This window comes from Monodon monoceros, unplaced genomic scaffold (genome assembly GCF_005190385.1).
Source record: "Monodon monoceros isolate NGI ecotype Baffin Bay Population unplaced genomic scaffold, NGI_Narwhal_1 Super_Scaffold_12, whole genome shotgun sequence".
Taxonomy (NCBI): domain Eukaryota; kingdom Metazoa; phylum Chordata; class Mammalia; order Artiodactyla; family Monodontidae; genus Monodon; species Monodon monoceros.
Window position 1 is genome coordinate 262,745 of NW_021703768.1, and position 25,019 is coordinate 287,763.

At 59.6% G+C, this 25,019-nt stretch overlaps 3 protein-coding genes and 1 non-coding gene across 6 annotated transcripts in view; 3 read left to right on the forward strand and 1 right to left on the reverse strand.

Moving 5' to 3' along the window:
* The window catches only part of CFAP74 (cilia and flagella associated protein 74), a 57,668-nt gene extending 48,976 nt beyond the window's left edge, over positions 1 to 8,692 (forward strand). The window contains exons 18-31 of the mRNA XM_029215916.1: positions 1,922 to 2,198; positions 3,249 to 3,347; positions 4,174 to 4,304; positions 4,945 to 5,079; positions 5,236 to 5,345; positions 5,474 to 5,529; positions 5,639 to 5,758; positions 6,045 to 6,200; positions 6,870 to 6,996; positions 7,134 to 7,288; positions 7,542 to 7,678; positions 7,889 to 8,045; positions 8,260 to 8,394; positions 8,591 to 8,692. Of these exons, the coding sequence (XP_029071749.1) occupies positions 1,922 to 2,198; positions 3,249 to 3,347; positions 4,174 to 4,304; positions 4,945 to 5,079; positions 5,236 to 5,345; positions 5,474 to 5,529; positions 5,639 to 5,758; positions 6,045 to 6,200; positions 6,870 to 6,996; positions 7,134 to 7,288; positions 7,542 to 7,678; positions 7,889 to 8,045; positions 8,260 to 8,394; positions 8,591 to 8,692 (1,897 nt within the window). The remainder of the gene's footprint in view (positions 1 to 1,921; positions 2,199 to 3,248; positions 3,348 to 4,173; positions 4,305 to 4,944; positions 5,080 to 5,235; positions 5,346 to 5,473; positions 5,530 to 5,638; positions 5,759 to 6,044; positions 6,201 to 6,869; positions 6,997 to 7,133; positions 7,289 to 7,541; positions 7,679 to 7,888; positions 8,046 to 8,259; positions 8,395 to 8,590) is intronic.
* A 1,889-nt stretch (positions 8,693 to 10,581) lies between these two features.
* Positions 10,582 to 12,642, forward strand: TMEM52 (transmembrane protein 52). Its single transcript, XM_029215917.1, has 6 exons — positions 10,582 to 10,639; positions 11,136 to 11,242; positions 11,315 to 11,358; positions 11,473 to 11,514; positions 12,132 to 12,310; positions 12,420 to 12,642. The coding sequence occupies exons 1-6, from the start codon at positions 10,582 to 10,584 to the stop codon at positions 12,596 to 12,598; spliced, it is 609 nt and encodes a 202-aa protein (XP_029071750.1). The 3' UTR covers positions 12,599 to 12,642.
* Positions 12,643 to 12,648: 6 nt separating this feature from the next.
* Positions 12,649 to 16,707, reverse strand: CALML6 (calmodulin like 6). Of its 3 annotated transcripts, none has more exons than XM_029215661.1 (5): positions 16,129 to 16,707; positions 14,021 to 14,857; positions 13,776 to 13,920; positions 13,592 to 13,692; positions 12,654 to 13,517 (listed from the first exon to the last, which is right to left on the reverse strand). In XM_029215661.1, exons 1-5 carry the CDS (start codon positions 16,217 to 16,219, stop codon positions 13,471 to 13,473), a joined length of 1,221 nt encoding a protein of 406 aa, XP_029071494.1. In that variant the 5' UTR covers positions 16,220 to 16,707; the 3' UTR covers positions 12,654 to 13,470. The 3 variants fall into 3 exon arrangements, with proteins under 3 accessions (XP_029071493.1, XP_029071494.1, XP_029071492.1); XM_029215659.1 differs by having other exon boundaries at positions 13,592 to 13,702; XM_029215660.1 differs by having other exon boundaries at positions 12,649 to 13,692.
* A 4,828-nt stretch (positions 16,708 to 21,535) lies between these two features.
* LOC114893544 lies at positions 21,536 to 21,642 on the forward strand. Its single transcript, XR_003792960.1, has one exon. It is a non-coding gene; the product is annotated as a U6 spliceosomal RNA (small nuclear RNA).
* Positions 21,643 to 25,019: the final 3,377 nt, after the last annotated feature.

Sequence of the window (25,019 nt, forward strand, 5' to 3'; positions counted from 1 at the left end):
TGATGGTGATGATGGTGATGATGGTGATGGTGGTGATGGGGATGATGGTGATGGTGATGGTGATGATGGTGATGGTGATGATGGTGATGGTGGTGATGGGGATGATGGTGATGGTGATGATGGAGATGGAGGTGGTGATGATGGTGATTATGATGGTGGTGATGACGATGATGGTGGTGATGGTAACGATCATGATGGTGATGACGGTGGTGACGGTGATGATGGTGGTGACGGTGATGATGATGGTGGTGATAACATTCCGGAGGTCAGGCACACCCCCAGAGCAGGGCTGATTGTACCCTTGGCCTGGCCCCTGTGACGGGCACCAGCTGCCTGTGTGACCAGATAAAAGAAGCTGGAGGCTCGCACGTAGCTAGGCAGGGAGGCCAGGCATGTTGCATGTCTGCCTCTGAGGTCAGGAGAACATTCCCCACACGCCGATGGGCTCATCTCACCTCGGTGGTTTTTGAGAGGGAGAGAAACATGTATAGCGTGCACGGAGATAAAAGCGTTTTCTCAGCAAACGTGGCACTGGGTGTCCTGGGTGAACCTGCTGCCTGCAGGTCACAGCATCTACCTGGGCCTGGGTGATGGGACCTGACGGTCTTTCCCTGCAGCAAAGTGGAGCAGGACCTGAGAGAGCCACGGGGGGCTCCTCAGAGGGACATCGGAAGACGCGTGGTCACAAGAATGGAAAGGAAGGGGCTGGAGGGGACTTGGGTGGGCCCAAGTTCCCAGGTCAATGGAGCAAGGCCACAGGCCGCGTCCCTCACAGGCCCTTGAACCAGCCGGGAAACAGCTCCATCACCTTCCTGAAGTGACTCCAAGCAGCTCTTACTTTTTATATGTAATGATTATCACATTCCATACATTTGTGCTATTTCAACTAATTAACTTGTAACAATAACCTCAATGACATCTCCACCCAGAAGGAATTTTTTTTTAACATTTAGAGCCTGTGGTCACAGGACACAAAAATATACATTGAAATATTTCAACCTATGAACACATTTTTGTTACGGACAAGTATGATAGGGCCATCGACATCACCTCATAAAGCATTAAAACATAGGTAATTAGGATAAAATCCAATGGCAGGAGTGCAATGGAAATAGGAGTTCAAAGCAACATGGACTGTAAATTTTCCACTGGTTAAAATCCCAAATATCTGTTCTTTTCTCTTAAAACCGGATGGTGGCAAGAATCAATTCACGGGGTTTCCCTGGTGGCGCAATGGTTGGGAATCCGCCTGCCAATGCAGGGGACATGGGTTCGAGCCCTGGTCCTGGAAGATCCCACGTGCCGCGGAGTAACTAAGCCCGTGCACCACAACTACTGAGCCTGCTCTAGAGCCCATGAGCCACAACTACTGAAGCCTGCGCGCCTAGAGCCCTTGCTCCGCAATAAGAGAAGCCACCACAATGAGAAGCCTGCACACCACAACGAAGAGTAGCTCCCGCTAGCCGAAAGTAGAGAAAGCCACGTGCAGCAACAAAGACCCAACACAGCCAAAAAAAAAAAGAATCAATTCACTATGGTATATAGATTCCCATGTTTATATTTAAAGAGTAAGTTATCAGGTTTTTTAAAATATTTATTTATTTGGCTGTGTCAGGTCTTAGTTGCGGCATGCAGGATCTTTAGTTGCAACATGTGGGATCTAGTTCCCTGACCAGGGATCAAACCCAGGCCCCCTGCATTGGGAGCGCAGAGTCTTAACCACTGGACCACCAGGGAAGTCCCCTATCAGTTTTATTTTTTAAATGTCAGTGAATATTTAAGGAAATAAGCCAGAAATTACCTGCTTTGCAAATGTTTAAACTTGTGATTAAAATTTTAACTATCTTATTAAAATGTGCACAGGGGCACAAAGTATTTTTACTAAAATTTTGAGCTGAGCTGCCCACGCTGTCACTTCCAGGTGCTTCAAGCTGACGTGCCGGGCTGTGGGTGTCCACCCGCTCCTGGAGCTGTCCCACTACCAGGTCAAGTTTGCGGCCACCTCCTTGTACGACACGTCGGTGGCCACCCTGTACGTCATCAACTCCCGCCTGAGCGTGAACTCGCCGACGCCCTCGGTACCCCGCATCGGCTTGGAGGACGCATCCCCTGTGGGGCCCACATCTTTCGAGTTCCTGCTGCCCTCAGACTCCCCCATCACCATCTCACCCTCGGTGGGCACCGTGTGGCCAGGAAAGGTGGGTGTGGGCCCCACGGGTGGGCTGGGGCGGGGCCAGCCCAGGGAGCCGGTCTCTACTCTCCCTGGACCACAGCGATTCAACCAGACAGCAGACATGGAGATCAACCTGGATTCTTATCAGACCCAAGCAGGCCACAGTGCCCTCCGCCAGCCCAACTTGGCCCCAGAGGCGGGGCACCCACAGGCAGCTGATCCCACGGGCCCCTGGCTGGAGGGAGGGCGTGCAGCCCTTGGATCTCACAGCAGATGGGCACAGAGGCCACACAGCGCCTGGTCACCAGGAGCACAGGGTGCCTGCCCACCGGCTGACTGGCGAAAGGTTTCCCCACCACTGCTTTTGCTGATAAAGCAGAAAGAGCCCGGGCCTGGAGGCAGAGACTCCCTGGGGCCATCACAGCCCCTCTGAGCTGAATTCCTTACCTTCAAGAGTCGGGGTGACAGCCACTGTGAGGGGACTCAGTGGGAAGGGGCACATGCAGGCCCTGGACCCTGGCAGTGTCTCAGTGATTATTGAAATGCATTTTAGTAAACTGAGCAAATTCAGCTTAAGTCATGGTTCCCCTCTCCAAGGGGGTTACTGCAGCCGTTACCCACCCTGCTCCCTTGCTGCACTGAGCACGGGGCAGGCCGTGGTGAGTGAACCCCCTTTGGGACCCGGGGCCGTTCCAGGGGGTGGACTGCAAGGTGGACGTGCTTCAGAAAGGGGGACAGGTGAGGGTGCAGTGACTCACCCCCAAGTCTCAGTGGCTGAACACAAACGTCCCCTTCTCACTCGTGCCCTGTGGGCAGTGGGATGGTCCATCTCAGGACCACCCCCCCACGTGGTGAGACGGGCTTGGTGACCATATCTGCAGCCACCCCAACTTCCGGGGGCAGAGGTCAGGAAGGACCTTCCAGAAGGGCTTGTCTAAGCTGAGACCCCAAAGCAGAGATGGGGTATCACCCCAGGATGTCCAAGAGCGTGACCAGGGGATCCTGGCGGTGGCGGCAGCGGGGTGCTGGGGGCACCCACAGGGGCCCCTCTGCCCTCCGGCCTCTCTCCTCACAGAGGTGCCTGGTCCGGGTGGCCTTCCGGCCCGTGCTGACCAGCGAGCTGATCCACCAGGAAGCCTTACAGGGCCTGACCAAAGAAGCTGAGGCCAAATCGGTACATGGGGGGGGGAGGGAGGGGGAGCCTGGGGCGGGAGACGGGGGTGCTGCCCACTGTACACCAGGCCGCTGCACAAAGGCTTGGGAACAGACCCCACCGGCCTTGAGGCTGGGGGGCCGGGGGGTCAGGAGCCCCGGGCAGACTTTTCTGCAGCCTTGTGTGTGTGGAACTGTTTCAAGAGGTTAACACTTTTTCTTGGCAAGGCTCCTCCCTCCCCTCTTGAAAGCATCGCTAGGCGAGGTGGATCCCCAGACGGTGGTCCCGGGAGGGTGGGCCGGGCCCCTCTGCACTGGTTAGCAGGGGGCTTGCCCTTACAATGGAGGGGGAACAGATGAACCTCAAAGGGGCCTGTGAATCCTAGCAAGTTCAGGTCTGGAGAGGCAGCCACCGCCGGGCTTCTGCCGGGAAAGGGCGTCCAACAGACCTGGGCAGTCACAGCCCAGGGCCTGCCTGCTGCTGCCCTGGGGACGCAGAGAGCCCCGCATCTCCCCACGGCCTCTGGGGCCTGATCTTGAGCACCCGTGCTGTCATAGCAAGCGCAGGAGGAGGGGCAGGACCTGCAGCCTGCTGGCAGGGCAGTGAGGCTGGGGGCAGGGCACAGGGACCAGGACCCCCAGTTCGGCCAGCCCTCCGCCCTGCCCCGCCCCGGGCCTCGGTCTCCCCGATGGTAAAGACAGACACTGGGGTCTCCGCACCTGCCGACGGTGTCCCCCAGGGAGCCGCTTGGAGTTTGGGCCCCTGGGTTCCTGCCCTGGGTGGTCTGCTGGGAGCAGAGTCCCCGGCGCAGCCCCACAGTTGGCCTCCCACCTCGCACTCCCAAAAGGACACGGCCACCCAGAGGAAGGACCAGCGGAGACAGTCCTTCTCCATACTGCGGCTGCAGAACCGAGACCGGCTGTTCCAGGCCTCTGCCTCCCAGCCCCTGGAGCTGCAGAAAGAGGACCTCATGTCCAGGTGGGCCCAAGAGAAGGCTGCCCCCCACAGAGACTTCCTCCACCTGGAGCAGAGCTGTTTTGAGCCTTGTGGCTGGAAGGCCAGGGTGGGGCTGGCTTCAGATACAGCTGGAACCAAGAGTCCCCTCAGGCTCTGCCTTCCTGGGCACCTGCTCACCTCCTTCCCCTGGGGCCCTAGGGCCCAGGGTCCCTGTGAACAACCTCAGGCCAGGGGCTGGGGAGATGCTGAGCCCCTGATTCCCATGTTCCCAGCTCAGCAACCCCAGCCTCCCCAGCTGCCAAACGAGCTCCAGAGAACTCCAATGGGCTTGAGCCACTTGCCAGCCCTGGACCCTTGCCTGTGGCTCCAGGAACATGGCTCTCTGGTTAGGTGCCTGACCAGACCCTGGGGGAGGTGGGAGGCTGCCACAGCAACCAGGGAAGGGGTGAGAAAACCAGCTGGTCAGACAAAACTGGGACAGCCACAGCCTGGGCCACAGCGTGGTCCCCCAAGGCTGCCACCTCATACCCTCTAGCCCAGGGCCCTGGGGAGCAGGCATGGCCTTATGGACCCCTCCATGGAGGGCAGCGCGGGGCCTCTTGGGCCGCTGGGGGCAGCCTAGGGATAGGGGTGTGAGAGCACCTTGCCGGTTCCACTGCAGCTCCCAGGAGTACCAGGCTGTACAGGCCACCCTGACCAGACCTTTCCAGGGGAAGTTTGACAAGTTTGTGGTCCCCTGTGTTGTTGCCAGTGGCGACACCAAAGACAGGAAGGGGACGGAACCCCTGAGCTTCAGGTGCGGCGCTCTGGGCAGGGTGGGGTGTGGTTGGCCAAGAAGTCACCGTCCCCGCTCTGCAGCCCCCCAGATCTGGGCCGGGCCAGCATGGGGTCAGGCTGAGAGGGCGGGGCATGCGGCGCCCACTCCGCCCTTAGCAGCTACCCGCCACCTCAGTCCCCACAACACCGTGTACCTGGAGCTGTGGTGTCCAGCGGTAGCACCGTCCATTGTGGTGACGTCCGACAAAGGCAAGACCATCGCTGACTTCGGCGACATCGCTGTAGGTGTGTCCTGATCGGGCCCAGCCCTCCACGGCCATCCCCCACCCATAGGGACCCAGGCACCCCATCACCGCCTGGGCTCCCATGCCCCACCCCCAGGCCCGGGCAGTGACCTGACTCCCCTGTTTCAGGACAACGCGGCATAAAGAAGGTCTCCATCCAGAACATCTCCCCCGAGCATCTCGATGTATCCTTTTCCATACCCGGCCCAGGCAGCCTGCTGCAGGGGGACAGGGGCGTCTGGTGAAGGGCTGCGGCCCCGTACTTGTCACCCATCCTTGACACTGGGCCATCAGCTGGAGTACTCCGTGCTGAACCCCAACGGCCCCTTTGTCCTGCTGAATCCCATCCGCAAGCTGGTGTCTGGAGAGACCCAGGTCCTGAAGCTGTCCTTCTCCCCCCGTGAAAGCGTCCTGGTGAGTCCTAGGCCCACCCTGAGCCGGGCTGCAGCCCTGGGGCTCCACGGCCCCATTCTCCACTCTGCACACCCGCCAAGTGCCCAGGCCCGTAGTCGTCCAGCCAGGCCCGGGGAGCCGCTGGCCCTTCTGGGCCCTGGCCTCTTGCTGGAAGGAGGAGGAGAAGGCCAGGGAGCTCCAAGCCATCTTAGGTCCCGCACGTCCTGAGCCAGCTGCCCCGAGACGGAGCTCCCACACCTGTCTCTGACACGTGTCTGCTCCACGCTAAGGGACGTGGTCTCCCCAGGCCCAGGAAATGCTGGAGGTCATCACCAAGAGAGGCACGCTCTCCCTGGCCCTCGTGGGCACAGGTGTGGCGTCCGTGACCACATGCTCCATTGAAGGAGGCGTCCTCAACATGGGCTACGTGATCGCCGGAGAATCCACCTCCGCGGGCTTCAAGGTAAAGCGCGTGGCGGGGACACGGCGCCTGCCCCACCTCCTGGGAGGGGTCGTGCCCCAGGAGGGGGTCAGCCTTGCCTTGGTCAGGGAGCCGGCGCGGGTGCAGGCCGCTCCCACCCCACCCGCCAGCAGCAGTCACCTCCACAGCCCTCTCTAGCAGGAGAAGCCAAGGATGCACACCCTCCTCCCCCACCTCCCCAGTGCCCGGGCCTCCTGCCTCAGGGCTTTTGCGTGGGCTGCCCCACCTGGGACCGGGGGGAGCTCAGCTCAGGGACGGCTCAGGGGAGGGGCCGTGTGGGCTCCCCAGCCCGGGCAGGGAGGCACGCCTGCCTCTTGCTGCTCCCCCAGGGTCTGAGGGACGTGGCGACCTTAGGATGGAGCCACCCACAGGACACCTGCTTCCTTGCCCGGTTTAGTCCAGGTCCTGACAGCACAGCCCAGGCCAGGGATTCCAGGGAGTGTTTTATGGGGGCATGGGGTGCTCTCAGTGGAAGAGGGTGAGGGCAGAGAAGAGCCTGGGCAGGGATGCTGGTTCGGCTGAAGGCCAGCCTGAGCCTGACTGCCCAGGGTGTGGCCCGGGGCAGCAGAGGGAGCTGAGACCTGGTTGCAGCAGCCCATCCATCGGTTGGCCAGTCCAGCTGGTCCAGTGACTGAGCCCTGCTCCTTGCAGCTGCAAAACAATTCCCCGCTGCCCATCAAGTTCTCCATGCAGTTGGACAGCCTCTCCACCAGGAGCGGAGGCGAGCACCGGCTGCCGCAGTTCCTGGCCTCCCCGGCCCAGAGGACAGAAGTCGTGGGTGAGCTTGGCCGGCTGGGGGGGTGACCGCTGCTGGCAGGGGACTGGCAGGGGACTGTGCGGGGCGTGGGGGTGCGGGGTTGGGGGGCGCTGGTCACTGCGGGGGGAGCCGGACCTGCCAGGCTGCCCTGCCCCCAGGCACACAGAACTACAGCGGCCAGAGCGTGTTCAGCGTGGTCCCGGTGGAGGGCGTCATGGAGCCGGGCAGGGCGCAGGACTTCACCGTGACCTTCAGCCCGGACCATGAGAGCCTGTACTTCTCTGACCAGCTTCAGGTCGTGCTCTTCGAAAAGGTGCGGCTCCAGGAGCCCAGCCTGGACCCCTGCTCCCGGCCCAACCCGCCTGCGTCCGCATGTCTGAGGCCCTCGCCCTCCCCCAAACGGCCCCACATTGGAGTCCTGTTGCCTGGGGGCTCTGCGTCAGGTTGGGGGTCATGAGGTGGAGAGATCAGAGTCCTGGGTCCCACAGGCCTGCACCCCAGCACTGCCTACTCCCGGAGCCCCATTCGCGGGTCGCGGACTGAGTCTGCTGTGCTCCTGCCCCCAGGAAATCTCCCACCAGATCCTCCTGAAGGGCTCGGCCCGCAAGTACATGATGTTTGTGGAAGGCGGGGACCCCCTGGATGTGCCTGTGGAGTCCCTGACCGTGATCCCTGCCTTGCACCCCGAGCGCACAGAGGGTGAGCCCTCTGAAGTGCTGGGAGCCCCAGCAGGGCGGGGCGGCAGTAGGAGGACCAGTCCTGTTCTGACCGCACCCTTGGCCCTGGAGGCCTGCGTGCAGGGCTGGCATTCCCGGCCCATCCCCCAAAGCCGGCTGTCCTCGCCCAGCCCCGCCCACTATCCTTGCCAGACCCAGCTCCCACACTCCCTTGGTGGTACCCCCCCTTCCCTGAGCCCCCAGCCAGGCCCTCCCTCTCCAGAAGCTGAGGAGCTGAAGCCCATCCTGGTAACCCTGGCCTATGTCCAGTTGGACACAGACACGCCGGCCCCACCTGCCACCCGAGAACTACAGGTGGGCTGCATCCGGACCACCCAGCTGTCCCCAAAGAAGGTGACCACAGCACTTCCCTGGCCTGCCTGGCACCTCTGCATCCACCACTGCCTGGGCAACCCAGGCCCCTCCTGGCCTTGCCCCTTGATAGGTGTGGGGTGGGCAGCCTGCTGGTCAGGGCTGAGAGGGCAGGTGCTGGGCTCCCTCATCCCCAGTCCCGCCGCTTCCCCGGGAGCTGTGCCCGCCCACCTGCTGACAGCACCAATGCCTGCAGACTGTCGAGTTCAGCCTGGACAGCGTCGCATCCCTGCAACACGAGGGCTTCACCATCGAGCCCTCCAAGGGCTTTGTGGAGCGCGGCCAGACCAAGACCATCAGCATCTCCTGGATGCCACCCATCGACTTTGATGTAGGTGCCTTGGACGGCGGCCAGGGAGCCTTCGAAAGCCACAAGCTGGGCAGGATGACAGCCCTGCCCCCACCCAGGGAGGGGACTGCGGGGGGGCCCTGGGCAGGTGAGGTGGGCAGCGCCACGGCCAGAAAACATCTGTCCGCTGTGCCAGCTGACCGAGGGTCCCCCTCCTTCCCCGCCTCTCTCCTTCCAGCCGGACCACCCACTCATGGTGTCAGCCCTGCTGCAGCTCAGGGGGGACGTGAAGGAGACCTACAAGGTCCTCTTTGTAGCGCAGGTGGTGACGGGCCCCTGAGGCCACAGGAGTCTCTCCACAGAGCCCCCTCGGATCTTCCTGCCACATTTGAAGCCCTCCCCCGGTCTGTGGACCCAGCCGAGCCAACCAGGGGCCTGGGACCTGGACATCCCTGCTGGGCAGCTTCAAAAGGGTGGCCCCCCGCATGGCCCCATGGCTGGGGCACCCCACCTCCACAGGCACGGCCACCTCCTGCTGCCCTGTATCCAGTGAGCCCGGGGCCAAGAGCTCCTGTCCCAGCCCCACACTCAGAACAGGCAATGAGGCCAGTCCTGACCACAACCTGCTCCCAGCCTGAGCCCCTCAGAGCCCCCAGCCCCACCACCACCCGCCCAGCCTTTCAAGGTCCTGGTGGGGGGAAGAGCTGCGCCCGCCGACCTGTCAATAAATCCTGTGTGAACCTGTGCATCCAGGCCTGCAGTGTGGGCCACGGTGAGCCCTGCAGTGAGCTGTGAAGGAGAGATGGGGACAGAGTCCCAGGGGGGCAGCCCCTGCTTCCCACCCTCACTCACAAGTCGGTCCATAAAACAGTGAACTCGGCCTGGAAGACTGAGCCCTGGGGGAACAACTGGGCGTGCCGGGGGGGAGGGGGGCGGCTTGCGGGGCTCCACACCCAGAGAGGCCGGCGGGGAGGGAGGGGGCGGCAGGCTCCAAAGCCCAGGCGGCCCCTTAGGCCTCCCTGCTTCTCCCAAGTTCCAGGGTCTCTGATGCCCCCAAGCAAGGAGCGAGCAAATGTCGGGGACACGCCCTCACTGTGTCGTCCCTCACAGCCCAGCCAGTGTCCGGGGGACACCCAGCCCATGAGTTTGGTTTTCCACTTTTCCGAAGTGAGTCTGGGCTCAGCCTTCTGGGTCCTGACCAGCTCTTCAAGGGAGAAGCCCCCAACTCCCAGCCCATGAGACCCTGTTGGGAGCCCAGAATAGTGCCTGCACCCAGCCCCTGCCTTCTGGAGAGTGGCAGGTTAGACACTGTCCCCACAGAGCCCACCCATCCAGGCCCCCTGTGTACACCCCAGCACGCCCAGCCTGCCCACGCCACCCCCGTGCCTCCCCCAGGCGAGCACTCGCAGCCTTCCCTGGCAGGAGTGGAGGGCAAGGTGCATCCGGGGAATTTCCTGGGCACAGGCTTCAGGACACCAGCCTGGAGCCCTCACCCCACTTCCTCAGTGCCCTTGGTGCCTGGAAGTCTGCCATCTCCCTAACCTTGAGCCAGTGACGGTGTCCACAGAGCAGCATTTTGCAGGACTTCAGTCTGGTGGGCAGACCCAGGTCCTTTCCTAGCCCTCACAGGGGCTGCTTTCTCACTAGGTGAGAAGAGAAGCCAGGGTCCTGCAGCCCAGGCCAGGCCCCAGAAGGAAGTCCTCCCTGCAGAGCACTACCCCTGCCTCCCCCTCAGGCTGGCCCGTGGGAGGGGCAGGCCACTCTCCTCTAAACCCTGGCCTGGCTCTCAGGGTTTAGAACCAGCGGACCCTGGTACTCACTGCCCAAGGCCCTGCCTGCACTCCTGCCTGCTGGCTGAACCAGTGCCCATCCCCCTCCCTCCCACTCCTGAGCCGGGCCTCCGAAGCAGAATGGAGGAAGAGGGTAGTCAGCAGGGGCCCTGAGGACCATAGTACAGCCAGGAGGTGCTGGACAGCTGCAGGACAGAGGCAGAGCAGAGATCATGGAGCAGGTAGCTGGCAGATCCAGGCATGAGAGAGCCAAGCCGAGGAGGCCCTGCCCTCAAGGAGCTGCAGTCACTTCCCCTCCAGTGGGGAGATGTTTGTGGAGTACGTCCTGAGTGCAATGAAGAAAAACACGGCAGGGTAACTTCTCCTCCCACCCTCCCCAGACAAGACACACCACCCTGCACCTTGCCGTGCTGACCACCTCCCTCAGCCTGAGCGCCGGATGGCGGAGCGGAAGGCAGAGGGGCAGCGAGCGCCCGCAGCGAGCGTGCACACTAAACGTAGTTGAACAGCGCGCTAGGAACGCCCCAGCGTCTTGACTGCTGCAACCCTTACCTTGAGCACCGGGGTGTGTGCGAGGCGTGGCCACGTGTGTCCTGGCCGCCACCCTCCGAGGCCACACCCTGTGCAGACCGGGCCACAGCTGTTCAGGGTGCGCCCCGGTCCACCCCAAGCCCGACTGCAAGAAGCCAACGGGGCGAGACCGCCCCCCACCCCGCGATCCTAGGCTGAGGAAACACAGAGAAAACGGACCTGCTGGGAGGGCCAAGAAGTGGGGCTTGTGGGCGTGGCTTGTGTGGGCGGGGCCGTGGAGCGGGGGAATCTAGGGCCTGCCCAGAGCCTGCGGGGGCGGGGCCGCTAAAGGGCGAGGCTAACCTTGGGCGGAGGGTAGGGGCGAGGCACATGGGCGCGGCTACAGGGCGAGCCCTCCAATGGGCGCGGTCTCGGGGGGCGGGGTTTGCGCTGGGAGGGCCTAGGGGCGGGGCCTCCATAAAGCCTCGAGGCTAGTGGGCTCGCGCTTCCAGTCGGCGCTGAGCATGTTCGCTGGCGCGCCAGGTGACCGCGGGCTCCTGCTGCTGCCGCCGCTCCTGCCGCTGCCGCAGGTGGGTCGCGGGGCGCTCGGCGCGGGTCTGCGCTCGGCGCGCCCTGGCCCGGGCTCATCCCTGTCCCCACAGGTGGCGCTGGGCTTCGCGGAAGGCAGCTGCGACCCCTCGGATCAGTAAGTGGGGGCGGGGGGGAGGGAGCTGGGGTCTGGCCCCACCCTGGGGGAGGCTCGGGCAGGGCGGTCGGCCGGGCCCTGCCTCGCCTGCTCCAAGTGCCCCCGTCCCCGCAGGTGCCCGCCCCAGGCCCGCTGGAGCAGCCTGTGGCACGTGGGGTAAGTGGAGGCCGCGGCGCGCAGCCGGGTGCGACGGTTCTCCCCCGGGCCAGGCCCACCAGACCCCCACCCCGCCTGGCTCCACGGCCGAGGCGTCGCCAGCACTGTCCCCCTCCTGGGCCGCTGGCGGGAAGGCGCTGGGGCCCTCAGAGCCTGGCATGCCGACCCCAGCCTCCTCCCCCAGCACCAGGGGCGACCTCCTGCGTGGGTCCTGCCTGAGTCCCCCATGGCTAGGGACACCCCCGGGGCCCTGGGCAGGACTTCCCTTGTAGCCTGCTTGCCCACCTCCCACTCCCTCGCTCCCCGCCCCTGTGGGAGGCCCCTGTGAACATGGTCATTGGTCTGGGCACAGGACTGTGCAGTCGGTCTGGGACAGCGTGTCCTGGGAGTAAGCCCAAGGCCAGTTGTGGCCAGCCCTGGAGAGACAGCCAGGGCAGGCCAGCAGCAGGAGGCCAGGCCGGGCCGGGAGGAGGTCTCCGGCCTGGAGACAGAGTCCCTGGTTGTCTTTTACCCTATCCATCGCCTTGTCTTGGGCAACCGGGCTGTGACTGCCCCCAGGGAGCAGGCGCTCAGCGGCCAGGGGTCGGTCCAGCGGCAGATGTCGCCCCCCTGCCCAGGCTCCTCCTGCTTGCTGTGCTCCTACTGCTGCTGTGTGGGGCCACGGCCAGCTGTGTCCGCTTCTGCTGTCTCCGGAAGCGGGCGCACGCCCAGCCACACCTGCCATCAGCACCTGAGTCCTGCGACCTGACAGCCATCCCCGCGGACAGCGACAGCCCCATGCACAGCACTGTGTCATGTGAGTGCTGGCAGACCTCGCCCGGCGGCCCACCTGCCTGAAGGGGCGGCAGGGGACTGGTGAGGGCCAGAGCCACTGGTCGCCACAAACCCATTCTGGTTCCCTGCAGCCTACAGCTCTGTGCAGTACCCGCTGGGCACGCGGCTGCCCCTGCCCTTGGGGGAGCTGGACCTCGACTCTGTGACCCCTCCCGCCTACAGCCTGTATGCCCCTGAGCTGCCGCCCTCATACGATGAGGCCGTCAAGATGGCTAAAACCAGACAGGAAGAGCCACCCCCTTCCCAGTAGCCCAGCCCCCTCCCTGAGGCCTCATGCCTAGAGACCCCTCCAGAGCCCCAGGAGTGGGGCCGCAATGCCCAACACCCCTGGCTGTAGCCCTGGTGCCCCCCGGAGCGGGCAGGAAAGCTCTCCCGAGCCTCCCGATGCCACCAGCCACTCTGTGCTCACAGGGGACCGTGCAAGGGCACCCCAGCCCACCCTCACCATCCTTCCCGCCCGGGAAGGCCAGCCGTCCGGCACATTGCTGCAGCCCTGGCCTCGTTGCTATGTAACGCTGGGCATCTGAGCCAGCTGGCCCTGTGTTGGCCACACACACACACACACACACACACACACACACACACACACACACGCTGCTGCTACGTTCAGCCCTGGCCCCTGGCTCAGGCCCAGCAGGCCCTCAGCCCAGATGAGGCCCCACAGACCTAAGCCTCAGGGCTCAGGGCCTGCTGTGATGTCTACAGCTTTTTGGAGAGAGAGAGAATAAAGTTTCTAAGTGATCTCCATATGGAGGAAAGAGCTCCGGGAGGGGCCCTGGGGCAGCCGCCTCCCAGGGCAGGCAGGCAGTGTGAGTACGTGGTCCTCAACCTATGCCCAGCCTGGCCTTCCAGCTGGTGTCCGGAGCCCAGAGCTGGGCTGTAGGCAGTGTCAGGTATCCCACAGAAGTGATGGCCCAAGTGTGATGGGCAGCTCAGGAGAACCCTCTCCCTTCTCCAGACCCGCAGCTTTGCAGCCCCTTTTTCCAGCCTTGGGACAGTGAAGCACACACGAGTCTGGCTGGAGCGTTTATTGGCCACGGAGCCGGCGTGGGGTGGATGACAGGGTGGGCAGCAGGGTGATGGCAGCAGGCAGCGGGCTTCCCACGGCCGCAGTGGCTGCTCCTACTGGACCAGCTTGAAGGACTCCCCAGTCATCATGGCCACGAACTCTGAGAGCAGAGGGACAAGTAGGCAGCCTGGCCTGACCCGGCCGCCGGGCTCCCGGGGCCCATCTCCCACTCACCCTCGTAGTCTATGGTCCCGTCCCCATCCTTGTCGGCTTCCTGCATCATCCGCTCGGCCTCCAGCTCGCTGAGGGGCTCGCCCGCGTTCGTGAGCACGTACCTGCAGGAGCCTGCGCTGAGTGGCAGCCAGCGGGCCCTCCCCCCGCCCCCGCCCCCGCGCCCGCGCCCGGCCCCGGGCCCTACTTGAGCGTGTCCCAGTCGATGTAGCCCTTGCCCTCCTTGTCGAAGATGCGGAAGGCCGCCCTGAGCTCACTCTCCTGGTTCTGGGCCTTCTCCCAGTACACCCCCATCAGCGCCAGGAAGCTGTCGCAGTTGAAGAACCCTTTCTCTGCGGGGAGCAAGCGGCGAGTGCCCGAGTGAGGGCGGTGAGCCCCTCCCCACTCACACCCCGGTGATGCGCCCCCCCCCGCTGCCCCTGGCGGCCTCACTGTCTCTGTCCACGTCCTTGGCCATGGAGGCCAGCTCGCTCTTGGTGGGGTTGATGCCCATCAGACTCATGAGCCGCTCCAGCTCGTCCGTCTTCACCGCCCCGTTGCCCTCCTCATCAAACATCTCAAAGACTCCCTTGTACTCCTCGATCTGCTCCGCCGTCAGGCGCTCCGTCTGTGGGGACACGGGCCCAGGCTCGCCAGGGGCCCCTCCACCCCTCAGTCTGGGGGAGGCTGGAGGCCAGGCGGCACAGGGATGGGTCTTGAGGGGAGAGCAAGGCTCCGCGAGGCCACTCAGAGGGGACGGCGTTCGAGGCAGGGGCAGGCCAGCCACGTGAGAGTGCAGTGGGGCGGCGCTGGACAGCCAGTGAGGCCAGGGGAGGGACACCATGGCCAGCGTGGGGAGGAGCCTGGCCTGGGGGCCAGGGGGAAGGCCCCAGCCTGTTCTGGTATCCCAGAGCGATAGTCCAGGGCCGGGCCACCCTGCCTGCCACCGCCCCGGCCGCTTTCCGAAAGGGCTGCTCCGGCCTGGGCCCCAGAGCAAGGGCGGCGCCAGTGGCCGGCAGGGCCTGGCCTCGGGCCCCCCACTCCACGCTCTCTGCCCAGCCTCATTGGACGTCTTCCTCAGGTCCCCAGAGACCCTCCCACCTTTGGTCACGGCCCCAGCCTGATCCCCGTGTGCGCAGAGGCCTGCCCGCCGTCCTCTCTCCCCCAGGCACTGCCCAGCTCCTGCTGGACCGCCCAGCCCAGCCCGCCGGGGGCTCTGCCGGGCGCTGGGAGCAGCCTTACCATGTCTGTGGCTGGCTGAGGGGACACTGCACGGTGGCGCTGGAGCTGCTGTGGGCAGAGTACAAGGGGCAGAGGGGGCGGCTGAGTTTTAGCGTATCCAGCTGCCCGGGGTCCCTGGGGTCCAGATTCCAAGAGCCTTTTATGGCCAGGAGATCCTGTCAGCCCTATTTTGGGACAGGTTGGCCCTTCCCCACGTGGCCCTTCCTGGCCTGAGCAGCCCCTCACCCCAGAGCTCCCTCTCTGACCCTGGGTCCCAGCCAAGGCCCCCCTGGGCCACGGCAAGGATGGACATCATGGGCCAGGGCAGGAGAGGGGATGTTCCCTTCTCCCCAGTGAGCCCCTTCCCCCCACTGTGCAGCGGGAGGCCCCACGGGCTGTCATCACTTCTTGGTGAGGGTTCTTGTTGACGGCCCTCCCTGGCCAGGTGTCGCCCTCACATCCCCAAGGACCCAGGGCCCAGCATGGTGCCAGCACTTTGCAGACACCCTCTAAAGACAGGTTCAATAAACAAATGCACTGGGGTCCCCCTCGGGCCACCCTGTGCAGAAGGGGCTGGGGGTCCACAGTCCCAGGAGAAGACAGCTGGCCACGAGCTAGGGGCGAGAGGATGCAGAGCAGACGGGACCAGGGGGCTGGACTGGCCATGGGGAGGCCAAGCCAGGTGTCCTCTGGGCGGTCAGGGGCTATTCTCAGGGAAACCTGACCCCCTTCCGCTCAGAAGAGCAAAGCTGGCTCCCGAGGGAGCCCCGTGGCCTGGCTGTTTAGTAACAGGACGCCACAGCGGCACACACACCCCTGCCTATGTGCGCTCAGCCCTCGGACACACACCCCCGCTGCCACCCCGACCCGGGGCGGCGGCTCTGGCTCCCGACCCCGGGCCCAGGTCCCTGTGCTCCTGTCCGGGCAGTGACCTGCTGGCCTGGCCACGGCGCTCGGAGGTCTGTGATTACAAGCTGGAGCTGAGGGGGCTCCTCCCATCCCCCCTCCAGCTCCTGCCCCCAGCGATGGTCACAGACAGGCCCCCACTAGTTCCCTTCACCCCCGTGCACGGCCCCCAGGGTCACGCACGCCGACACACATCTGCCTCGGCCCCATGGCCACCTGACGAATCTAGCAGGCGAGGTATGCCCTGTACCCCACCGGCCGGGCTGGCCCTCCGCCTGCTAGAATACGGAAGCCACAGGGACATTTCCTGCTGAGGCCCAGGACAGCTGCTGAGCCTGCAAGATCCGTGCTGACGGGGACAAAATGGCTCCAGCGGGCACCGGGCCAGCGCCCCGGGCCAGGATGGAAGAAGAAGCCGGCTCTGGGCGCCCTACCTTTGTCCTGGCTGCTCCGGGCCGTGGCTTCAGGCTTTGTGACGGTGAGAAAAGATTTTCCCACCCCTTCCCTCAAAAATCCCCAGACCATTTCAAGGAAATTAGTCGCATCTCTACACCCGGACCACAGCTGGAGGAGAAGGCTGGTGGGGGCTGCCGCACGATGGCAGTGGGGCAGGGGGTGCGGGGAGGGCAAGGGCCTGCGGAGAAGGAGGGCGTGAGGGTCAGTTTTGCATCCCGTCGGCCAGGCTACAAGCCCAGGTGTTTGCCCAAACGCTAGTCTAGGCGTTGCTGTGAAGGGTGTGTTTTTTCATATATGTATTGATTACAGTGGTGAAATTAGCATAAAATGTTACTCAGAAAAGGGAACTAACGTATACTGAACATCTGTCATGAACCACAGTCTTTTCGTTTGGTCTTTATTGTTTGTGGTACAAAGCACAAAACATAAAATTAACCATCTTAACCATTTTTAAGTGTGCAGTTCAGTAGCGTAAACTATACGGGCCTTGTTAGGCAGTAGATCTCCAGAACTTTCCGTGTTCCCAAACCGAAACTCTGTCGCCATTAAACACTCACTCCCCAGCCCGACACCCACCCTCCTGCTTTTCTGTCTACGGATTTGACTCCCCTAGGGACCTCGTATGAGTGGCATCAGACGGTATTTGTCCTTTTGTGTCTGGCTTATTTCACTCAGCATCATGTCCTCTAGGTGCATCCCTGTTTTAGCAGGTGTCAGAATTTCTTTCTTAAGGTTGAATAATATTTCATTGGATGAATAGACCACATTTTGTTTATCCGTCAATCTATGGACATTTAGGTTGCTTCCACCTCTTGGCTACTGTGAATAATGCTGCAGTGAACGTGGGGGTCATGAAGGGTTTTTTCCATGTGATTAACATGGCAGTCTGTAGATTTGAGTAAAGCAGATGACCCTGATAATGTGGGTGGGTCTCACCCGAAGAGTGGAAGGCCTTAAGAGAAAAGCCTGAGGTCGCCAGGAAGGAGGAGTCCTGCTGTACACAACCTCTGGCCCTGAGCTGCAGCCTCTGCTCCTCCCTGGGTCTCTAGCTGCTGGACAAGCCACAACCACATGAGCCAGTTCCTTAAAATAAGTCAGTCTCCCTCCCTCCCGCTCTCTCCCATTGGTCTGTTTCTCTGCAGAGCCCTAATCAGGTCAGAGGGTGACCAAGGGCGGGGACCCAGGAAGGCCAGAGCAGTGTGCTTCCAGCACCTGGGCATCTGTGCACAGGCCCCCAGGGCCGCCCTACCCCACGGCAGGGCACACGGTGTGTTCTCCAGGCGGATCTGGACGGAACCATGGGTTCCCCTAAGAGAACGGCTGAACTCGCAGACCGAAACCCCAGGCCAGGGGGAGAGGAAAGTTCACGTGCGCAGCAGGGGGGCCCTGGCCCCTCCCTCAGTGCCCCCATACACACACGGTGCAGACCAGTCATCCTCTACCAGAGAAGAGAAGAGACCCACAGACACTGCCACTGGGGGTCCCCAGTAAGAAGACACTGCAAGCCCCACACCTCCGGGGGAGCCTCAGGTGCAGACCCAGCTCACCGACCACTGTGGCCCCATGTGGGACACTCTGAAGGGTGCTCATTCCAGAGCCTGTTGGCTGGCCCGAGGCTTCCTGCAGGACAGCTGGACTTTACCCCTAGCCCATGGCCTGTACCCCACACCCCACCTCGGGGGCTGCTTCCGGACAACCCAGGGTGCAACCAGATGGGCTCTGGAGATGGGTCCCTCGCTGCCCAGATGCCACAAGGCACCAGGCATGGGGATTGTCCCTGCAGTGGGTCACACTGGAAGGGGATGAGAGGCCCAGTGGCTGGTGCCCACACATGAAGCTCCACACAGTCACCAAGGTGGAGGGTGGGTCAGGAGTGGGGACTTGAAAGCCAGGGTGAGTGTGAGTGTGGGTGTGAGCATGGGCGTGGGTGTGGGTGTGAGCGTGGGTGTGAACATGGGTGTCGGTGTGGGTGTGGGTGTGAGTAGGTGTGAGCGTGAGTGCAGGTGTGGGTGTTAGTGTGGACATTGGTGTGAGTGTGAACATGGGTGTGAGCTTGCATGTGGGTGTGAACATGGGTGTGAACGTGGGTTGGGTGTGAACGTGGGAGTGGGTGTGAACGCCGGGTGTTATTGTGCTGAGCGCTGGGTCTTTGGTTGCCTACAGGTCTCTGCTCCCCCAGGCAGTGGAGGGAGGGCAGAGAACCGCAGTCCCAAGCCCAGGACTTGAGTGTCAGAGTGGCTGACCTTCGATGACACCTGTTGCCCATCAAAGTCGAGCCCTGGTGGGACAGCAGGGGCCTTGACATGTAGGCGGGATGTCAGGGTGGTTGATACCCCCTCCTCTGGAATTCTGGCCTTCAGGTCCTGCTCGGCTCTCCCTGTGAAGGGCTGGGCCCAGAACTGCCACCCCAGGGGAGCACAGTGCACAGGCCACGCCCCAACTGGAGCCAACATTTGTCCCCCTCAGGCCCCCCTCCCGCCGTGGCCACTAGGCCGACCACCCAGGAGGGCTGCAGCTGACCCAGCTGAGATGAAGCTGAGCCTGACTTGGGTGGACAGAGGGACCTGGTGGCAGTGCTGGCAGGAATCAGGCGAGCACGGCTGGGCCGGGGGCTCCCTCGAGGGGCTGGAGCATAGCGGGGCGGGGCGTGGCTAGGCACGGAGCTTCTCAGACCCGTCCCTTCTTTCCGCAGCCTCCGCCTGAGGTTCACTCGGCCAGCTGGGGCAGCCACGTGGGCACTGGCACCTGGGCTGTGCCGCAGCCCCCCAGCCTCCTCGCTCGCGGGTGACAGGGCTGCACGTGACACAGTCTTCCCAGGTCCCGGTGGACTGAGCCCCCTGCCCAAAGCCCCCTGCCCAGCTCTGGGACTGCCCCCTTCTGTCCATTCTTACTTCCTGTGCCCACGGAAAGGCTGCGTGCCCCCATCTTGAGCCGTTGTCACAGGGCTTGCTTGGGGGCAGCTCACCCTGAGCAAGGGGTGTCAAAGAAACCCAAACCCTGGACCACCAACCATGGAAGAGGGGAGGGATGCAAGTGTAAGATCCGGTAGTGTTCAGGAAATGGCCAGGGCTAGTGATTGAGATTAAAATGTAATGTGGGGACTTCCCTGGTGGTGCAGTGGTTAAGAATCCACCTGCCAATGCAGGGGACACGAGTTCGAGCCCTGGTCTGGGGAAGATCCCACATGCCGCAGAGCAACTAAGCCCATGTGCCACAGCTACTGAGCCTGCGCTCTAGAGCCCGTGAGCCACAACTACTGAGCCCGCGTGCTACAACTACTGAAGCCTGAGCGCCTAGAGCCCGAGGTCCTCAACAAGAGAAGCCACCGCAATGAGAAGCCTGCGCACCGCAACGAAGAGTAGCCCCCGCTCGCCGCAACTAGAGAAAGCCCATGCGCAGCAACGAAGACCCAACACAGCCACAAATAAATAACTAAATAAATTTATTTTTTTAAAAAAGTAATGTGAAACTCTTAAGATAACCACTAAAAGACTAGAAATAGGTTGTATAACTTCCACATCTATGGAAGGAAAAAAGACTAAAGAAAACGTAATGAACCTAATAGGATATAGGAAGGGAGAAGGAAGTATAAGAAAGGCAGCATAGGGGGGCATTCCCTGGAGGTCCAGTGGTTAAGACTCTGTGTTCTCACTGCCAAGGGCATGGGTTCAATCCCTGGTCAGGGAACTAAGGTCCAGCAAGCTGCATGGTGCAGCCAAAAATAAAAAATAAAATAAAGGCAGCATAACTAGGAAGCAGAAAGTAACATAATAAAGGTAAACCCGGGACTTCCCTGGTGGTGCAGTGACTAAGACTCCACGCTCCCAATGCAGGGAGCCCTGGTTGGATCCCTGGTCAGGGAACTAGATCCCACATGCATGCTGCAACTAAGAAGTCTGCATGCCGCAACTAAGAAGTCTGCATGCCGCAACTAAGGAGCCCACATGCCACAACTAACGAGCAGGCGAGCTGCAACTAAGGAGCCTTAGCTCCAGCGCAACCAAATAAATAAATAAATTTTTTGTTAATTAAAACAAAATAAAGGTAAACCCAGGTAGGAGGAGGAGGAATTGGAGGAAGGCAGTCAAAGGGTAGAAACTTCCAGTTATAAGAACAATAAGTACTATGAATGTAATGCACAACATGGTAAATGTAATTAACACTGTATGTTATATATGAAAGTCGTTAAGAGGGTAAATCCTGAGTTCCCATCACAAGGAAAAAATTTTTTTTCTATTTCTTTAATTTTGTACCTATATGAGATGATGGATGTTCACCAAACTTGTGGTTCATGTTCATGATGTATGTACGTCAAGTCATTATGCTATACACCTTAAACTTATACAGTGCTGTATGTGAGTTATACCTCAATAAAATTAGAAGAATAAAGAAAGTAAACCCAGCCACCTGACAGAGTTTCCAGGAGCCAAAGCTGGAACAATGTGAAAAAGAAAATAAATCAAGTCGTATTGGGTTATAACCAAAGTATAAGGTAAATATCATTGTGCGTTAAAGCACACCATCAACAGAGAGAAAAGGCAACCCACAGGATGGGAGAAGATATTTGCAAATCTTGTATCTGATAAGCAATTAATACCCAGAAAATGTAAAGAACTCCTACAACTCAACACCAAAAATAAACAACCCAGGGCTTCCCTGGTGGCGCAGTGATTGAGAATCTGCCTGCCAATGCAGGGGACACGGCTTCGAGCCCTGGTCTGGGAAGATCCCACATGCCGCGGAGCAACTAGGCCCGTGAGCCACAACTACTGAGCCTGCGTGTCTGGAGCCTGTGCTCCGCAACAAGAGAGGCCGCGATAGTGAGAGGCCCGCGCACCGCGATGAAGAGTGGCCCCCGTTTGCCCCAACTAGAGAAAGCCCTCGCACAGAAACAAAGACGCAACACAGCCAAAAATATAAATAAATAAATAAATAATTTGTTTATTTAAATAAATAAATAAACAACCTAATTCAAAAACTGGGCAAAGAACTTGATAGACCTTTCTCCAAAGAAGACACACACATGGCCAACAAGCACATGACAAGATGCTCAGCATCACTGATCATCAGGGAGCGTGAATCAAGAGCACAGCGAGACACCACCTCACACCCATCAGGATGGCCACTATCAAAAAACAGAAAACAAGGGCTTCCCTGGTGGCGCAGTGGTTGAGAGTCTGCCTGCCGATGCAGGGGACACAGGTTCGTGCCCCGGTCCGGGAAGATCCTCCATGCCGCGGAGCGGCTGGGCCCATGAGCCATGGCTGCTGAGCCTGCGCGTCCGGAGCCTGTGCTCCGCAACGGGAGAGGCCACAACAGTGAGAGGCCCGCATACCACAAAAAAAAAAAAAAGAAATAAAAACAGAAAACAAGAAGTGTTGGTGAGTGCTCACTTCGGCAGCACAGATACTAAAATTGGAACAATACAGAGAAAATTAGCATGGCCCCTGCCCAAGGATGACACACAAATTTGTGAAGCATTCCATATTTTTAAAAAAGAAGTGTTGGTGAGGATGTGGAGACATTGGAACCCTCGTGCACTGCTGGTGGGAATGTAGACGCTGGTGGAAGACAGTACAAAGCTTCCTAGAAAAAGTAGGCATAGAATTACCATGTGACCCAGCAACTGCAGTTCTGGGCCTATTCCCCAAAGAATCGAAAACAGGGCCTCAAACACGTATTTGCATACCCGTGTTCATAGCAGTGTTATTCAGAGGGGTTAAAAAGTAGAAAAAAAAAACCAAACGTCCGTCAATGGATAGTTGGATAATCAAAACGTGGTGTATGCGTGTGTGTGTGTGTGTGTGTGTGTGTGTGTGTGTGTGTGTATGATGGTTAATATTATGTGTCCACTTGGCTAGGCTAAGGGCACCCAGACAGCTGGGTGTGACTGGGATAGTGTGTCTGGAGGAAACTGGTGTTGAATCTGAACACAAGTAAGAAAGATTGCCCTCCTCAACGCAGGTGGGCATCGTCCAATCTGTTGAGGGCCCAGGTAGGACAAAAAGGCAGAGGACAAGCTAACTGTCTCTTTGCCTGACCTGGGACATCCATCCTTTCCTACCTTCGGACATCAGCGTTCCTTGTTCTCAGCCTTCACACTCAGACTGAATTACACCACGGGCTTCCTGGGCCTGCAGCTTGCAGATGGCAGATCTCCTCCTCCTTCATAATCACATGTCAATTTCTATAATAAATCTTCCCATCTTGGGCTTCCCTGGTGGTGCAGTGGTTGAGGGTCCGCCTGCCGGGTTCGTGCCGCGGTCCGGGAGGATCCCACATGCCACGGAGCAGCTGGGCCCGTGAGCCTGTGTGTCCGGAGCCTGTGCTCCACAACGGGAGAGGCCACAGCAGTGAGAGGCCCGCGTACCACCAAAAGAAAAACAAAAAACAAACAAAAAAAACCTCCCCATCTTATACCTCAATAAATAAATAATTAAAATCTCATGGCTTCTCTTGTTGCAGAGCACAGGCTCTAGGCGTGGGGGCTTCAGTAGTTGTGGCTTCCAGGCTCTAGAGCGCAGGCTCAGTAGTTGTGGCGCACAAGCTTAGTTGCTCTGTGGCATGTGGGATCTTCCCGGACCAGGGATCAAACCTGTGTCCCCTGCATTGGCAGGCGGATTCTTAGCCACTGTGCCACCAGGGAAGCCCTACATATATTTTTTATATTATATATATAATTGATTTCTCTGGAGAACCCTAATACAATATACAATAGAATTATTATTAGCCAGCCTTAAAAAGGAAGGAAATTCTAACACCTAATACAACATGGATGAACCTTGAGGACATCGTGCTCAGTGAAATAAGCCAGTTATAAAAAGACACATACCGAATGATTCCATTTATATACCATCCCTAAAGTAGTCAAATTAATAGAGACAGAAAGTAGAATGGCTGTTGCCAGGGGCTGGGGTAGGGGGTGGGGAGTTAGTGTTTAATGGGGACAGAGTTTCAGTTTTACAAGGTGAGAAAGTTCTGGAGACAGATAGTAGTGATGGTTGCACAACAATGTGAGTGTGCTTAATGTCACTGAGCTGTGCACTTAAAACAATTAAAATGGTAAATTTTATGTTATGTGTATAACCACAATAAAAATAAATATGTATCCATGACTCCATATTGATACAAGTGACAGAATAAATAAATAAATGGAAGAGTCAAATATTCCATACAGAAGAATTCCAAATAATTTATGTAGATGTTCTACCCTCAAGGAAGGGAGCACAACCCCCCACTTCTTAATCGTGGTTGGCCAATACTGACTTCCTTCCAATGAGCAGAGAATGGAAAGGCTCACCGCCCAGTGATCAGGACCAGGGTCACAGTGGTGAGCCATGTTGAGGGCATTCACCCTTGACACTTGCAACGAGAAGGGCACTGTACCTCTCTGAAACCCACAACCCCACCAGACAAATCCCAACAGAGGAACAGGCTACAGGATGTCCTGACCAGCACTCAAAACCATCAAGGTCACCGAAGACAAGGAAAGTCTGAGAAACTGCCGCAGCCAGGAGGCGCCCAGGGAGAACAACTAAATTTACTGTGGGATCCTGGAACAGAAAGAGGATGTTAGGTTAAAACTAAGTAGATCTGAATAAAGTGTGGACTGTAGTTAATAATGTGTCAATATTGGGTTATTAATTGTAGCAAGTGTACTGTACTAACGTAGTTCCTCATAATAGAGGAAATCGACCGTGAAGTGAAGTGCATGGGAACTCTCCGGAAGTCTCAGCAATTTCTCTGAAAATCTACAGCGATTCTAAAAATAAAGTTTATTTTAAAAAAGAAATCCAGAGCTTCCCTGGTGGCGCAGTGGTTGAGAGTCCGCCTGCCGATGCAGGGGACGCGGGTTCGTGTCCCGGTCCGGGAAGATCCCACATGCCGCGGAGAGGCTAGGCCAGTGAGCCATGGCCGCTGGGCCTGCGCGTCCGGAGCCTGTGCTCCGCAACGGGAGAGGCCACAGCAGTGAGAGGCCCGCGCACCGCAAAAAAAAAAAAAAAAAGAAATCCAGGGACTTCCCTGGCGGTCCATTGGTTAAGACTCCGCGCCTCCAATGCAGGGGGACTGGGTTCCCTGGTCAGGGAACTAGATCCCACATGCTGCAACTAAGACCCAGCGCAGCCTAAATAAATAAATAAATATTTTTTAAAAAAGAAGAAGAAATCCAAATACACCAGTAATCGAAATTATGCCATTTAAAACAATCGCCACTTTAAAAGCGATTGAATTGCCTAAACGGATAAAAACAAAGTCCAGGCGCTCCCGGTCCACAGACACAGCCTACAGAAAGGCTGGCCCTCCCGGCCCCCTGAGCCCCGCGCCGGGCGCGTCCCGGGAGCCCCGCCCCCCTGCGCCCAGCGACCCACGCGCTCGCTGGGTCTGGGGTAGCAGCCTCAGAACATCCTTTTCTAGCAACTCTGCATTGCTCTAAAAATAGATCATTTATTGATCCACAAAGAAATCTCAACACTAAAGATCAGCCTCAAACTGACCACCTTCTCCAACTACCGAGATTTCGATTAATTTCGAAATCAAGACCAGAGGAAACAACTAAGAACTGAAAAGGCTTGTTTCCGCGAAGAGCGGGAGGGATGTACTGCGAGTTACCAGCCCTGAAAACTATGGACTGTTTTAGCAAAATCACAAGCCTGTCTGGGAACAGGTCGCCGTGGCCCTCCGGGGTCTTCGTGGGGAGTGCCAGCCCGCCAGCCCACCCGGGTGGGCGGTGTCCGGAGCTGAACCTCTCAAGCCCCAGCCCAGTTCCCGACGCTCGGCCCCGCCCTGTCCCCCGGCTCTGCCCTCGGTCCCGCCCCCGGCCAGCCACTAGGCCCCGCCCCTGCCTAGCTCCAGGCCCCGCCCCCGATAC